The sequence below is a fragment of the Pogona vitticeps genome, chromosome 8 (genome assembly GCF_051106095.1).
Source record: "Pogona vitticeps strain Pit_001003342236 chromosome 8, PviZW2.1, whole genome shotgun sequence".
In the NCBI taxonomy this organism is placed as follows: Eukaryota; Metazoa; Chordata; class Lepidosauria; order Squamata; family Agamidae; genus Pogona; species Pogona vitticeps.
Window position 1 is genome coordinate 28,135,654 of NC_135790.1, and position 17,108 is coordinate 28,152,761.

At 44.6% G+C, this 17,108-nt stretch overlaps 1 protein-coding gene across 3 annotated transcripts in view; it reads right to left on the bottom strand.

Moving 5' to 3' along the window:
* Nucleotides 1-469: 469 nt before the first annotated feature.
* Nucleotides 470-17,108, bottom strand: part of DRD2 (dopamine receptor D2) — a 45,666-nt gene continuing 29,027 nt past the window's right edge. For 2 of the 3 annotated variants that reach the window (XM_020793335.3, XM_072979332.2), the window contains exons 2-8: nucleotides 9,828-10,126; nucleotides 7,860-7,969; nucleotides 7,511-7,647; nucleotides 6,050-6,246; nucleotides 4,991-5,077; nucleotides 2,822-3,158; nucleotides 470-1,928 (exon numbers count right to left, since the gene is read on the bottom strand). In XM_020793335.3, coding sequence (XP_020648994.1) covers nucleotides 1,735-1,928; nucleotides 2,822-3,158; nucleotides 4,991-5,077; nucleotides 6,050-6,246; nucleotides 7,511-7,647; nucleotides 7,860-7,969; nucleotides 9,828-10,100 — 1,335 coding nt within the window. In that variant the 5' untranslated portion in view covers nucleotides 10,101-10,126 and the 3' untranslated portion in view covers nucleotides 470-1,734. The remainder of the gene's footprint in view (nucleotides 1,929-2,821; nucleotides 3,159-4,990; nucleotides 5,078-6,049; nucleotides 6,247-7,510; nucleotides 7,648-7,859; nucleotides 7,970-9,827; nucleotides 10,127-17,108) is intronic. The other variant, XM_072979333.2, reaches the window with a different exon arrangement.

Here is a 17,108-nt window from a genome sequence, read left to right on the forward strand (position 1 = left end):
AACAGGTGGGAACTTGAATTTGGGCTCTAAGCTGTACTGCAGGATTGAGTGCTCTTCCATACAAGAAGGGCCTTGCACATGGAAAATTAGCATATCAGGGAGATGTCTGGTGTAGCATTCTCTCTGATGTTCTCTCTAGGCCCATGGATTTTGTCCATCCATCCGTCTGTCCATCCGTCTGTCCATCTGTCTGTCTGTCTATCTCTCTCTTTCTCTCTCTACCTCTCTCTCTCCAACAACCAGCGAGGTGAAAAACCACCTGCAGTCTAAAGTGGTGCCGCCCAGACATGGGTTCAGTATTTCACTTTACTGTACCTTGAAACTTGAGAATACTTACCCTGGCCATTGGCAAAAATGTGCTGTTCTGTCACAGCCTTGCTGGCACATGATGTGACATTTGCTAGACTGCAGTCTTAAAACATTTGCTTGCCTTATTCACCAAACAGCATCAGGAATTAAATTTCAGAGAGCCATTTCCACATCAGTTTATTAGCTGGCTGCGTCATATCGGCACAGATCGTACAAAAGCGACTGTGAACTGGGTACAGTTAGCCGTTACAGCGCTGGCAACCATGCTGCCCATTCCGTGAGATGGCGGTGGGTAAATGGCTTCCAGACAGTGAACCACAGAGACCTCTTTGAACATTTGGCAATACGGATTCAAAGTTGCCCATGGGAACAATCAATCGGCAAGGACCTGACTATTGGCCCTGAATCCGTTTCTCTCGACAGCGGACTCTGTCACGGAATCACCTCCAATCCTAACATTTTCGGATTCACTGAAGCATTGACCCTTGATCATTCTTTGAACATCCCCGTGGTTTCAAAGGCTTGGCATGGCCTTGTTCTCTACACCTGCCCATTCTTCTCTCTTTGTCCCTCCCTTTCTAACTGGTTCCCAGATCCATTGGTTTCACTTCTGTAGAATGGGATGTAATCTGAGAAGATGCTGGCATGGTGACAGGGTATGTTGGTGGATGTGACTGGAGATGGCATTTTAATTACAATGCATACCATGCAAGACAGGATTTTGTATATCTTATTTATTTATTATCACTTTTTTTGGCTCGGGCTTCTGCTCAGTTCATTCTATTTATTCTTATATACATTAGTGTCATATGATAGCATTCTCTTCCCCACTCTGCCCTGAGATTCTGTTTTCTTACATTCTCCTCCCTTAGGTTTTGACAATGGGCGGTGACTCCACGGGAAGCCTGGACACAGCCTCCATCGCCAGACCACGGTGGTTTGATAGGGACCCAAGAGAGTCACAGAAGGCAATGCCAATGGACACCATTCCCAAGAGTGCTGGCTTTTGGTTTAAGTGGGTAAGGGAGTCTCCTATTGCAAAGCGGACAAGATGATGGCGTCTTTGGTGAGTAATGTCATCATTAAGAGCAACGCATGAGTAAATCAGTGCATCCCACAGCTAACCCTTGTGATTAATGCACTGTAGGTTGCATTGACCAGAAGCACGTGTGATTGCTGGCGGTCGTCTAAGCTCCTGTTTTATTTTGAGCACAGTGCAAAGGTTGCAACGGAAATTAACTCATTCGTGCCCACCTCTCGGAGTCTAAATGATCTTGAAAACAAGACAGGCTTTGCCTGTGATATCCCAGCTGGAAAAAACAATCTTGGCACGACACACTGTGTGCTTTCAACAGAATACAAGTTCCCCTCGTGACTCCCCAATAAGGCCACACGACGAGTCCTCCTCCTGGTTTCTCAAGATCCTTAGCAGTGAAGGATCTTCATGAAGGCCTTTCGGAACTCAATATTGAAGGTGGTGTAGATAATGGGGTTGACGGCACTGTTGACGTAGCCGAGCCACGTAAAGGCATTGTACATGGCCTGCGGGATGTTACAGTCGCAATGCATGTTCAAAATGTGAGTGATGAAGAACGGAAGCCAGCAGATGATAAAGACACCTGCAGAGGGGGATACATTAAAAGAGACAGGTTGGTCACACAGTGGCTGAAATGACTTCTTCACATAGCACATTGCTTACTTATGGAAAGTTTTGCTACAAGTTGGGGTGCTGCCCCAGTCATGGGCAGCAGCACTCAAAGAAAGTTAGACAGACCCGTGGTGGGTACGTCTTTTGTGCTTGGCTTGTTAGTTAACCGTGTCTCTCTGTTTGGTGTTTCGGCACCAGAATTTCTCCTCCCTCCCTTCTCTAAGCTGTTGCATTGAGCAAACCGGGGGGAAGAGGGGTTCCTGAGCCGGTGGTCCACCTCTGTCTAGGCCACAACTGGGAAGCAGAGCTTAGAAAGTTTTTTTGTTTTTGTTTTATTTAAGAAGGAAGGCTTCGTCCCCTGCTACTGCTCACAATCTTTGGCAAGTAGCCCGTTGCTGTTACTTGTTGTGGTTTTGGAAAAGTACAGCGAGTTGAACTCCTCATTTCTTTTCTCTCATTTTCTGCTTTTCTAAAGCAGCAGTGATTTAAAGAGAAAAGAATGGCATCAAGTTTGAAAAAATTCTAGTCTCCATGCTGTTAAACAATTCGAAAGGAACTTTTGAAAGTAAGTAGAAAATGTTTCTTACACCTATAAAGTAACTTTTGAAAAATAACTTAATTGCACCCTGATTACCCACAGAAGCAACTCATTACAGGTTACGATGTAACTGCTTACTTCAGTCTTACAGGTAACTCATTAAAGGTAGCTAGGTAACTCCTTACATTCTTTGCATGTGAAGAAGTGGACTACGGTCCATGAAAGCTTACACCAAATAAAACCTGTTAGTCTTTAAGGTGCCCAGTGACTCCTTGTAGTTTTTCCTTCCTTCCAAAGTCTGTCTGGAAGCTACCCAGGACTCTTACCAAGCACAATGGCAAGCATCTGTGTGGCTTTCTTCTCCTTTTGCTGCGAAAATTTCCTCCTGCTCATGGTCTTGAGGGAGGTCCTCGTCTTGCCATTGGGCATAGTCTGAATCTCAAATATCTTGGCTGTCTTGGAGTTGTCCACGGTGTGCCCGTTCTTCTCCACTGGCAGAGGGCTGTCCTGGGGAGACCTCAGAGCTGAGCTGGCACCCGGGTGGGAAGGGGCTGCCAGGCTCTGCTCGTTGTTACTTGGCACTGACGGCTTTAGGTGTCTGCTCTTCTCTGGTGGGCTGGTGCTGGTGGCCATCTCCATCTCTTCCATGTGATTCGCCACCTCCTGGAGGAAAATGAAACATACCGACACATTCTTTCTTGTTCTCAGAAAAAGGAGCCAACTACGTGCGGAAGGGAAGAATGGAGTCAACAATGTGTTGGAAAGCAAATACATAAGGAAAGGAGCATGAGAGCTTCACCCTCTCTCTATCATCACTTCTCTTGCTCCTGTGAAGAGTGATGAGTCTGAAGATGACTCTTGGTCACTTTGCATGTGAAGACTGGGAACCTCAAAACAACAACAACAACAACAACAACAACAACAACAACAACAACAACAAACACCAGAGGTCCCACTCAGGTGTAGCCCCTTCCTGTGAAGCTGAGGTTCTCCTTTCCACACCATTGGTCTCTACGTGAGGACAACAGTGAGGAAGAGGCTAGGCTTGTCTTGCCTTCTCCTCATGTGTCCACTTTCAGTCACATTCCTAATGCCTGAATAGGTCTCAAGTATATCAAGGATCTAGTTTGGAGGACTGTCCTTTGGAGAAAGGACTTGTTCAAGAAAGGAGGAACGGTCAAGAGAAGTCCTATAAGCTGACTCTAGCAAGAATCAAAGCCAAGGAATTCTCTCACAAAGAAGGAGTAGGTTTGCACTCAAGCAGCCAAAGAGGAAGGGAAGGGAACAGAAAATTGGCACCAGTATACAAATAATATGAGGTGGGACTTCAAAGGTATGTTGACCATATATTTTGTGAAGCCTAATGAATTTCAAGTTGGTTGAATGTATCTCGGGTGACTCATTCCCAGATGCTCCTTCTCCCTGGTTTTGGAACTATAATTCGAGAATCGAGAGACATAAAGTGGACGAGAAAATCTGCCTGTGTTGGCCTTTGATCAAACCTTCCCCCATGCGAGGATTGCCACGTAGCTTGTCAGGTGTTTGTTCAAAGTTTAAATAACAACAGCCTGAAATCCAGTTAGAATGCATCTACTGAGATTCGTGGAAACCTGTTGAGTTCACACTCATTGTGGCTTCAATGGGTTCCTTTTTGCCTAAGTTCACAGCTGGATTTAGACCCTGATTTTTTTTTTTAAAAAAAAACTACATTATCAGCCAAGTCACGGCTCCAGTATTTGATTCGGCAAGCATCTCTGCCTTACAAAAAGATAAACCTGCACGCTAGGATCAGGGACGGTCCCTTTGATCATTCCTTGTAAACTCCTTGGCTCTTTGCTTGTTGGGCAGATAATTCAAGAGAAATCTGCTCCTGAGCTGGTGCCAGTGTGTGCCAGGCTTTGGGGCTGCATATTTTAGGAGAGAAATGGGCAACCTCAAGGGACTTCTCCAGCTTCCTCTCCCTGCCTTGCACTGGCAAAATCAGAATCTGAAGGAACTCACTTTGCTCCTGATGAGAAGTGGGCATGAATTGCTGGCTCAGCAGTTCAATGCTGTTTGTTTTCCAGCCAAACAGTTGATCTGGAGTTCATCATCCCACCCCCTCTAGCCGGTACCCACTCGGAGGGAGTGCCCGGAGGAGGAGAGGCGTTGTGCTGCTGCCGAATGGGCGCCTGTTGGAGGAGGAGAAATGCCAGACTGAGAATCAGCTGTTCAGCTGGGAAATGAACTGCATCGAACCACCGAACCAGCAGTGCCCATCTGTATTCCTAATGTGTAAAGAAGGTCCCTGGTGCTCAGCACCTCCATGATTTGTAACAGAATGGACTAAGCATGTTTGCATAGCCTCATCCAATGTGCATATTTGCCCCGCTACGACTCTTACTGTTGCTCCCAGCTCTTGTAAGGGAATCTGGGGAAGGGGGGAGTCCAGTTGAAAAGGAAGATGCCCCAAAGCCCCACCCATGCCTGGCATCCAGAATGGCAGCGGCACTCACCACTTTCCGCTTATGAAGTGGGAAGCTCCCGTTGGCCTTCAGGAAGAGCGTACAAAGCCTGACATCTTCGGGATGAGTGCATTTGTCCTGAGGACGGGAAATGAGGGTGAGGGTTGGGGAGGGGAAGCAAGGAGGGACACACAGGTAATGTAAGAGGACAGCAACCTGGAGTGAAGGACCGGGCACGAGAACAGAGGGTGCGAGAAGGGCCGTGGTGCTGTCTCTCAGAGTGAACAGCTGGAGGGCCTAGTTGTCATGCCAGGAGAAAGAGGTGGGTGAAGAAAATCCTTAAGGCACCGAAGCTGGAACCTCTTCGTCGTGTTGCTTTTGGCTGACCCAACCAACATCCTGCTCTCCTAACACGAAACACACCTTATCTGTGCAGTCCCTTTTGCCAGGGGCTGCTAAACTCCCCGCTTTTCAAGCTTTTCTTGAGAAGCAAAGGCAGCCATTTGCTTGCTTGGGTAGAAGTCCCACGTGAGCTGCTACAGGCTTTCTGAGGAAACAGGGAATATGAACAGTCAGGGGGCCTTATTTCTTCATCTGATTGCTTGGTAGTGTCAGCAATGACATCCGCTACAAAGGGCTCCTTTTCTGCACACTGTACATGGCAGGGGGAAGGATAAAGCATTTTCTAAAACTAATATTCACTTGTTTCCCCTTTGTTCTCTCCCCCTTACTGCCCTTTTCCTTCACTCAGTTCTTCATCAGGTTTACTTCCTCAATCTGGACTTTCCGGAGTTGTCGATATAAGATGCTCTTCCTACCTGCTTTCATAACCCTCCTACGTACAGTAGTTCCATCCAAACCTCATGGCTGTTTGCAATTCTGACATGAGAAGCCCAAAGCTAGAGAGAACTGAAACTATGCAACAAACTAGGAAGGAACACCCACTTATTCTAAGGCCAGGGTTTTCCATATCCTAAAACGCTAAGCTGCACAGATTTGGGAAGGAAAAGAGGGGATGGGAAAGTCAAAGTATAAAATAGGACCAGGGAGGGCAGATGATGGAGTTTGCGGAGTGGTTTTGAGAGGGGGGGGGTCTTAGGTGCTGCTTACCTTCAGTGGGGCCTGCGTGTCAGAGTCCGGGCCCACGGGGGTGGCGGCGCGTTTGGTGTTGACCCGCTTCCTGCGTTTCCGCAATACTACGTATATCTGTACGTACACCAGCAGGGTGACAATGAAGGGGACGTAGAAGGAGACGATAGAGGAATACACAACAAAGGCAGGATTGGCAATGATACACTCCTTCTCCTCTGGAAGACACAAGAGATTGCAAGAGCATGGCCCTAACCATTAGGAGCTACAGCCAGCATGACTAAGATGCAGAGGCATTGCTTTGAGGACAGCGTTTCAACACCATTTCTAGTCCTGGACACCCCCAAAATTCCAAAAATAAGGATGTGATCTTCTAGCAGTGATGTCTACCAGTCAAGCATTGATTAACTGCCAAGTAACCTATTCCATGGAAGACAGGAGGGCCTGGCGTGCTTTGGTCCATGGGGTCACAAAGAGTCAGACATGACTATACGACTAAACAACAAAACCTATTCAGCCTTACACCAGGAACACCACTAAGAAGAGGGGAAATTTCTTCTCTTTCAACCCTGATCATTTAGGAGCATGGCCTGTTGTGTCTCTCCATCACCAGCCTTCCTGCCTTACAGTCCTCTAAACTTCTTTGAAAGCACTGGGTTGGATCTAGTCATGCTTTGAGTAGACCCAATGGATTGGACCCAGTTTGATCAATCCTATTGTATGGCCAATGATTGCATGAAGAGTTTGAGATTTTCCCCTCACTTGTGCAAGGAAGTACCAGTAGCTCCTTGCAAGAACAAATGTTTGGCTGTATTTTACACGTGCATAAGCCCAGGAACGCAGTGCCACAACCATGGAGGAACATTCTGCTCTGCTGATACTCTGTAGGATCCGTGCCTTTAACAAACGGGGCTAAAAAATAAGTCACAACTTATGCAGATTTCATTGACCTGATCTAAGCATGGATAAGTCTAGATCTATGGGCTGATTTCGTCAGTTGCCTGAATGGAGGAGAACGATGGCTAGAACTGTGAAATCTCAATAATTTTCTAGCCACTCCAAGTAGTGTGTACTTGCTTCTTTTTCTGCCCTGTGTTTGTGAACACACACGTCTTTATCTTTATTGCAGCTTTCGTTCTGTGTGAACACTGGCAGGAGTGCCAGATAAATAGGTCGCTTCCTGCATCGTATGCTGATTTATGGAAATACTTAGTTGATCATAATGATTTGACGCTCTTTGCAATCCTTCAATCTCACCCTCTGGGTTTGTTATTTTATGAACCAGAGGTTCCGTATGTGCTATGTCTGTGTTTTAATAGCAATAAAAAGTATTTAAAAACAGCCGTAGGAGGTTCTGTTTTCATCTCCATTGCAGAGAAATTGTGCTGGATTCTTTTATGATCAACCCCTCCCCCCCGGATTTTAACCCAGGACTGAATGGATCCCCCGCTGCCCAAGGTGTGTTTTAATGGTGACTCTCACCTGTGTTGTTCAGCCCAAAGAGCAAGGGGCAGGAGATGGCAAATGAGAGGACCCAAACGACAGCGATCATGACCGTTACTCTGCGCCTGGAGCTGTAGCGTGTATTATAAAGCATCGGCAATGCCACCGCTGTGTATCTGTGGGAAGAGACACGAAAGCATGGGCCAGGGCCAGCCTTGATGCTCACCTGTACAGGTGAACAGGCAAAGAAGACAAAAGGCATGCCAGGCAAAATTCATATCTAAAGACAGCAAAGGGTGGTGTCTGCTTCGTTGGGGCGTAGGTGGGCTCTGCTCTTTGGGAGGTGGGTAAGGGTCAGCTGGACAGGAACCACAGAGACAGCCTTTACCTGTCAATGCTGATGGCACAAAGGTTGAGGATGCTGGCAGTGCACATCATGACGTCCAGAGTGACGAAGATGTCGCAGTGGATGCGACTGAATCGCCACTCCCCGACCACCTGCGGAAAGAGGGAAAATCAGCACAACAGTACGGAGGGGGCAGGAACTGGAGCTTCAAAGACACCAGGAACCATCATCCAGAACTGGAGAGGCCTTCCTAGCCCCAAATCTTCAAAATAATGCCTAGAACAAAACAAAATTACATTGGGTTTTTTTTCCCACATACAGTACGCGCACATACACCCAATAACAATGGCAAAATGGTTGCTAATACAATACAATACTGCAGGGGCAAAAATCACTTGTTTCAATTAGTCCACACTAGCTTATGTCACTAGAGATGAGTTCATTCTTGCATGCAATACTTGAAAGTGAAAGAAAAAAGTATCTGACAGGTGCTGGCAAATGGGGATGCCAATTGGAATCATTTGGAACGGTGGATCGTGATGCATTCTGCAAAATGATTGTTTAAACTTTTGATGGAGCATATTATGAGACTTGCTGTTTTTCTATAAAGACATCATTTCAGAAATGCAGTAATCTGAAGCTTTAAATGAGAAAGTGCTTTCACAGCAAGAGTGCTTTGCTTTTGCATCTCCCCCCCCCCCCCCCCGGTTCTGAACATCATGTCCCAACTGCCTACGTCACTGAAACGCCACCTCCAGACACACTGCCCCTTTTTAGAAGAATGCATCACAATGACCGCCTGAGAAAAAGTCAGTTCAACTTGTTCTGGCTTGGAAAAGTAGAACCCACCCCACCCCCCCGAAGTAGATTTTAAAAAGCTACTTTGGGAGCAAAAAAGGGCTGGACTGATTCAATTTAGCCTTTGCATTATGCGTTCAGTAAAAAAATATTTCAGATTCACCCATTTTCTAAGCAAAGCAACTATTGCAGTATTTGACCATGTAGTTGCACTCTTAGAGGGATGTAAATCAGTTGTACGCCAACTTTGAGAAATCTCTGAAGAGCAGAACTATGAGATTTGTGGATATCTTATTAATAATAATGATAACTATGACAATGATGTAATTTTCCAAGCTCAGGGAGGTGCCGAGTTCATATTTCATCCACAAAGATGCCTCTGAGGGTCTACGCTGTTCCTAAACGTCCAAGCCGCAGTGATGAATTTATTTTATATTTTGCTTTAAATATTTATAAACCCCTTTTCTGAGGCTCAAAGCAGTAAACATAAAAGAGGTTTTAAGACTGCCAGAAGGGGGGAAAAAGACAGGCAGCTGTCTTTGAGGAGGCAGAATGGCATGATGGCAGAGACAGGAGGAAGGGAAGGAAGACAAGATCAGATGATATCCCTCCTGTGATGTAGAAGGCTCCGTCTGAGATGTCAAGGCTTTGGAGGCCAACGAACAGAATTCTTGAGCTCAGCGGTGGGTGACTTTGAAAGGAGGTCCATGGCAGGGAGAAAAGGACCAGCCCAAATTCCCCTGCCAACCTCCTTCTTATCCTGCCAAACTGATCAGCTTTAGACCCATAAGTGAACGTGGCCAAATGAGGTGACGATGCAGGGCCCATCAATATGCACAGAACCCTTTAATTTCAAAAGCTATTTGTCAGGAGAGAGAAGAAGAGGCAAAATGTGGAGGCTAGCATTCTGTTCTGTGTGGCTCCCCAACTTTGAACCCTTCCTCTCATACCGCTAATGGATAGCTCAGTGGTTTAGGTCTCTGGTTTTAGAGCCAGAGGTTGGGAGTTCAATTCCCTCCACTGGACCTCCTCAACATGGGCTGGACTTGATGTTCCAGTGAGGATGATGATGATCTAAAACAACTGGTATTCATGGGAATGTATAAAATATTAGAGGATAAGTCTCAACTCAAAGTGGTACACCAAAAGGACAACTATTGAATATGCAAGAAATTGGATATTTGTGTTTTGTAATGACACAAACACACCTACCTCCAGGTAGACCACCCAGGGCATCACCAGAGTGGCCACGAGGAGATCCGCCACAGCAAGGCTCACAATCAGGTAGTTGGTGGTTGTCTGAAGGGCCTTCTCCCTCGAAACGGCCATGCACACCAGCACGTTGCCGAACACGATGACGAAGATGAGGAGGGTGAGGAGCATGGCGTAGTAGTTGTAGTGGTGAGAGTTTTGTTCTAGGCTGGACTGGTTGAGGCTTCGGTTGTCGTAGCCGCTGTCATACCAGGACACGTTTGGGAAATCCATGAAGAAAAGCCCTCCAGGTTCAGGATCTGGCTTGCCACAGAGGGAGAAGAATTGGCAGCTGGGATAACTCATGCGAAGCATAGCATTCCAAACATTTTATGCCCAAATGCTGTGTTAGTCCTACCTGGAATAGACCCATAAAAAGGTGGAAGGGTGTTCAGCCACACTTAAGTCCCATTGGTTTCCATAGACCTACTCTAGGCAAGGCCAACTTTGAGTTTAACAACAAGAACTAGTGTCCATAATGAAGCTGTTGTTGAGTTAGAATTCAGGAGCAAATTCTGCATGTTGTGCAAGTGGGACTCAACCAAAACTAAGAATGACTCCTCTGTTACCAGAGAGATTGAGAGAGAGAGAGAGAGAGAGAGAGAGAGAGAGAGAGAGAGAGAGAGAGAGAGAGAGAGAGAGAGGCAAGACAAGTCTTGCCCAAGCTACGTTCTCCTCCTCCACCACCACATTAAATTTAACCAGATAAAACATCAGTTCATGGGCTGAGTGAAGCTGGAAACCAGGGAAGCTTCTTCTGGCAGAGATTACTATACAACTAAATTCTTGCAAGCCTTCTAGCTTTTCCCCCACTTCTAGAAGCATTATCTGCAGATGGAGAAGGGATGGGTACCTTTTTAAAGGCGGTGTTTTTAAGATGAGCAAGTAAACTGAGGAGAACATAAGCCAAGCCAAGCCACTGCTGTCTGTGAGAACCTCCCACTGAGATTTACTTGCTGGCAAATCTCTCAGCCGCAAAAATATCATTTTTTTTTCATCCCTTTATGCCATCCAGCTGCTGCATCTGGAGATGCTCTGCTTGCCCAGATATCACTCAGACAGGGTTTATTTCTCTCCCTGGAATAAAGATTACCCTAAACTTAGACAACCACCTGGCAGATCTCCTTTGATTTGTATTCTTGCATCGAGCATGGGTTGGACTTGATGGCCTTATAGGTCCCTTCCAACTTCATTATTCTATGATTCTAAAACTATAGGGGTTCCACACTGAACCATGTTTGAACCTTAGCAGGCTGGGCCAGGAAGGCATGCTAGCTGAGATTTGGATCCTGGCCCATGGCAGCGGTAACCACAGATGGTCTTGCCTTCTTCCGTTGATGATTGTAGATGGAAAGTGGAGAAGACTAGAGTTCACTGGAAGGAGAGCGCACACTTTCCATGCAGACAGCCTCATGCAGTTCAATCCCAGAACCCATTTGTGAGAAGATAAAAATGTGGTACAAGTTTTCCCTGGAGGACGTGTATTGTGAACTCTGTGTCCATAAGATGGGAATAATGCTAATGGGCCTTGAAGAGTCATCATGAAATGCCTATTAATTCTGCTTTGCAAGTCCATAATGGTATATCAACATTGCTCCATTAAGACACAGCTGTCAATATTCTAAAGGACAATTTGGCTGAAGCAAAAGGTTATTCCTTACTCTCTGGCTCTAAAAATCCATCTCCGTTATGCAAAGAAAACACGGCCAAAATTCTACCCCTATCACTTTCAAACACTTCCATAACTGCATGACGTCTTTGCAATTTCAGCTTGATCATGCCTTTATCTTAATCGTCTTAAGAAGAGATTAAACACTGATTAGAACACTTCAATAAACAAAATGATATTTGCAAAGGTTTATTCTAATGGGTTTATTCGAATGCCTCGGTGCTTATTGTCGAAGCCTTTACACAATAAGAGAACATAATGGGGGAAAAAAAAAACCAAACAAAATTTCGAAAACACGACAGACCATAAAGATAAGCAATTCAGAGATCACAGTTCTGCTGCTTCAAATGTAGGATTTTCAGAAACACAGTAAGATAAAGGAATATTAATCCTGGCTTTGACTTGGTGTGTGGTGGAGGCAGGGAGACGGGGAAAAAGGGAAAGCCTATGCTAAGAATTATTGGGAGAGTGACAGAAAGCATCTCTATCAGCCATCTAATGCCCTTTAGAAAATTTTGGGTGAGCCACACATGCGTTCTGGACTCCATGACTAGGAAGCGATTTTTATAACATGCCAAAAGGCATCAAGGTGGGCAACCTAAATAGCAGGTCCTCTCTGAGGAAAGGCTGTAGGGTGTGATACTATTTAGTTGAAGGAAAAGGTACAGGAGGACACAGTACATGGCATAGAAGATGGGAAGAAGCAATGGCTATTTCTTCCCCGCTCCACACTACTAGATCTCCAGATCATCTAAGGAGTCTGCCTAGAAACCTATCCAGATGGAGCACTTCTTGTTTTTAAAATTACCTGGATGCACACTGATTTTATTGGTATTTTTCCTGTCATCCACACAATGTATGTCTTGTCTCGCTTAGTTTTGAGACTTTCTGTAACCTTCTCGTTACTCCTTTTAGCATAGTTTCTTTTTAGTCTTCCTTTGTTTTTTGGGGGTGGACGGTGTGATGTTTTGCACTGTGGCCCTTCCCACTGATGGTTCATGTCTGCAATCAGAGCCTTCCAGTCAAAAGCTTGCGGTGAGGGCTTCACTTGGCAGATACGTGTGTGTGTGTGTGTGTGTGTGTGTGTGTGTGTGTGTGAGAGAGAGAGAGAGAGAGAGAGAGAGATTGAGTTTCAGATCTAGAATATTGCTCTAGCAAGTAACAGGATTTCTAAAATATCTTGCAATCGACTTCTAAGATTTCCAAAAGAGAAGCCGTTTTCAGAGAAGCACCTGTTTTGAAGGATGTTTGGGTGTGAATGCTGGCAAAGTCCTCAGCCCCTCATGGCCAGGATGGAGTAAAAGGATAAAAAAAAAACTTTGGCTTTTTCTGGAAGAGCCCAGGGGGCCGCGGCTGCAACGCACGAACATTCATGGCCATCGTGGCTACAAGATGTGTAGAGAGAGCCAACAGACATTCGTTGATTAGACTTGATGTATAGCATGTTTCTCTCCCAAGACTGTGACTCAAAGCTCTTTGTAACCATGATTGGAAAGCAGTTACAAAACAGCCCCCCGGCCTTCATTTCAGTGTTCCAGTGTAGTATTTTGCTACAAAATTGACTCAGATCTATTCCTACAAGGGATTCTACAATGTTGTCACCTGAAGAGTTGTAAACAATGGCTCCACATTTTGGCACTGACCACATAAAGTGTTTTTTAAAAAACTAAAATGCAGCTGGACAGCATTTTTGGCCATAGGGTATCTTTCGATCCCAGCCAATGTGAAGTGGTGAACCCTGATGTTGAGAAACAGAGATGACAACATCTGGTAGACAGAAGATTTTTCTAGAATAATCTGATATGTGAATAGGAAGGTATAAAAGACTATGAGTGCCTGCTGTTGTTTGCTTTGGAGTATTTATGGGTGACAGCTTTGGGAATGCTAGACACAAACCTGATTGATTAGCTATTTCATAGAGTCTGTAACCTTTGTATTGACAAGTATCTTCACAGTGAGATGAGGAAAAACACTGCAAATAAAGAGGTAATGATGGATGTTGGTGGAAGGAAGTTGGAGCTGGAGAGGAAAAATGTTAACTCGTGCCTATCTTCTGGTTCAATCACCAAGTTTGGTATTGTTAGCATGGGAACACCTTTTTGTCTTTTGCTCCCAAAGAATGGTTTTAACTAGACTTAGATCTAGGTCATTTCACAGATGACCATGTACCTGGCATTCGGGTGTGTCCTCTGGAATAGTACCAACAGGCCCATCCCCTATCCCCAGTTTCTTCCTCGTCATTATTATTTGGGGTCAACATATATCAATGAGGGTGATGCAAAATAAGTTTGCTATTGATGAAAATTGCCCTTGATCTCAAAGAAAACAATCTCTCAGTCATGGAGGTGTATGATATCATGTAGCTGCTATTGATTTTGAGGTCTATACATTTCAGTTCTTTATTAAGTTTTCTTACAATACTTCATTGAGAACTTTTCTGAGAAGTGCGATCTCGTGTCCAACTTCAGTGCTGTTAATACAGCAAAGGCAAATCATGAAGTGGAAATACATGCATGTGGCAACCTGACCCATAGGTAAAGGTAAAGGTTCTCTAGGTAAAGTGCTTTGTTCCAGCACCATGGACAGCATTTCTGTTTGTCTGTGATCTGTAGGACAGGCTATGTAGAGGGAAGTTGATTTCTTCTGTATACTGTATGTCTATGTCCTTGATATCTAGACTATTGGGGTATCTGAAACCAGAACAACTAAATACCGAGGAGAGAGAGAGGAAGAAGAAGAAGAAGTATTCAATATGTCTTTGCATAAAATTAGAGGCATTTAGAAACATGATCTTCTTACAAATGATGTATTATCTCATCGGATCATCGTTATGGTGAAAAGGTTGAGATGACTAAGAGACTCCTACCCCTGCCTGTCCTTTTTGAATACTAAAATATTCTTTTTCTAAAGGCAGCATTCTAGGAAATATAGTTGGGTATCTTCTACTTCATGGGATGGTAGGCTATCGAAGGAGAAACAAGTCCGCATTTTTGTGAGATCTGCTCGCTAGTGGATAGAACGACACCAAATTTATCAGGACATACCCTCAAAGTGTCTCCATACCAATCTTATTTTCCTAGCCAGCAATCATCCTCTGCTAACTTCTGGATGTTTATCTCCACTGTTCAACAAGGTTATGTTTCATAGACAGGCCTCGCCTCCACCCATGCTTGTTGAATGAGGAACTTGTCAGCAATTCCAAGGGATGCAACTTTAGCAATAAGGCAAAAGAAAGTCCAAGAGAAAAGTACACCTCTTTGTTCCTCCACGAGTGCTAATGATACTATTTTCCAGCCTTTTTTGTAAGGAAGGCCCAATTAAGAAAGATGTGTGTTGCATTCTGTTATGACATGCTGCACTGAGCATGTATGATGGATTGATTGGGAGGGACTCAAATTGTAAAGGTTTCAAGGCATCTCAAAATCCACATCTGACAGCTGGCACTTGACGCTTCCCTGCTGAACAAGTTTCGGCTCAGGGAGAAGAAAGCATAAAACATCTTTGCGACAAACCAAGGAAGAAGGACCATAAATGACAAACTGTGGGAACCAAGAGGGACCCAGAAGCTCAGGCGGAAAGGTTTGTTTGTCAAAACACTTCAGCCAAAGTTGTTCTAAATGACAAATTTGTTTCAAGACAGAGGAAAGATTTGAAGCGAAATGTGGAAATGGCCAAATTGGGCTTTTCCTCCTAGCAGGAGGAAGCTTTCACTTTTAAAATTTCCCCCCAAAATGTATAGTGCATCACTGCTGCTCTACCTAGGCTTAAAAAAAAAAAACAAGAATTATCTAACAATGGCCTTCGCTTGCTGCATCTCCCCCTCCAGAGAGGAGCAGAGGAATCTTTCAAATTCCCAATCTCATTTCCCATTTCCCAATATTGTTCAGTGGCTTAAGATGTCTATCGAGAAACTGAAAGCAAGCCATCTGCTTTGGTTTTATCCCAGTGATAAGACGTGCTGAAACCAAACTAAAATGGAATCCTTCTAACAGGGAGCCAAAGAGGGGCAGGTAGGAATTGTCTGGAGAACAGGTGAGTTCGTATTGTTGCTTGAGTGACGTGGTTGCTGGAAAAGGCAGTGAACCATCCCATCCCCAGAATAGACTAAACAGTGGGGCAATATTTATTTATTTATTTATTTATTTATTTATTTATTTATTTATTTATTTATTTCCAGCTATGATTTCTTTCTTTCTTTCTTTCTTTCTTTCTTTCTTTCTTTGATAACTATTCCATTCTTTATACAGCATTTATTTACACCATTTGCAAAAAACCCCCCACAAAAAACAAAAACGCCAAGGTTGAACTCCGCCACCACCCCTGCAAACGGCCTGCAGGTGAAATTCACACAACGTTGGATAAGCGAATAAATGTAAATAAATTAACACATTGCTCACACGTTGCTGGAATGTACATCCATGACCCATTTCGTTAATAGAATAAAGCAGTTCCTTCAAACTAAGCTGGCTAGAGCCCCACAGAAATCAGAATATGAGTTTCATGATGTTGGTGCAAAAATATTTTTTTATCATGCACTGTGAAGTCAATTATGACTTATGACGACCTTTCCCAGGCTTCTCCAGCTAGGGAATACTCAGAAGTGCATTACCATCCTCTTCCTCTGGGGCCACCCTGGGGCTACTGCACAGCTGGCCCAAGGCCACCCAGGCTGGCTCTTCTCCCAAAGAAACCCAGTGCAGGAATCGAACTCCCAACGTCTGGCTCCGCAGCCAGAGACCTAAAATACTGAGATCTAGAAACCACACTAATTCTTCCGTTGGGACTAACAAACCATCATGATGTTGGGGTTCAGGTGGCTGAAATTAAATTAGGGAGATGGAAGGTCATGCCTCCATTTAGCTGTGGGCTCACTGCATCATGTTTGGTCACATTCTGCTTAACCTACCTCACAGGGTTGTAGGGAAGATACCGTGGCTGGAAGCAAATCATAGGCAAAAGCACAAACTTATCGGAGAAAGACTAAATAAATATGTAAACGCAACCTGCCCTGTCCTCAAAATTCTCTCTGAGGTTTTCCTAAGGCCTGGGTTTAGATGAAAACTCCATATGCTGTTGCATTTTCTCCTTCAAAGAAGATGGCAAGTGAAACTACCTACAAAAGAGGCTTGGAAGGATCCCTTCAAAATCCTCATCAAAAACAGTTTGAAAGATGTTTGGGTTAGGGTTAAGCTGTGCCATTGACTTTTCAAACTATTGCATAAATAATAAATCAAGACAGGCCACCAGCTCCTTCACCAGCACCCTCGTTATCCAACTCTTGACAAAATACATTTCCAGAAACACTCTTCACTTCTCCTCAGCAATCCAATCATAACCGTTTCCTCAGCTGCCCTGTCATGGGATGAGCTTCACAGCATGGTTTTGGGGAAAGAAAAGAAGGATAGGCAGACAGACAAACATCAGGCAAGGATGTCCGAAAAACACAAGACACGCTACAGAAGCATGAGACCATGGAGTAAAGATACGTCCTGAGAACATGTGTAGCAAAATGGATTTTTTAAAATACTTTGACAAGATGCTTCAATTTTTAGGAACAGACGGAGAAGGCAGAA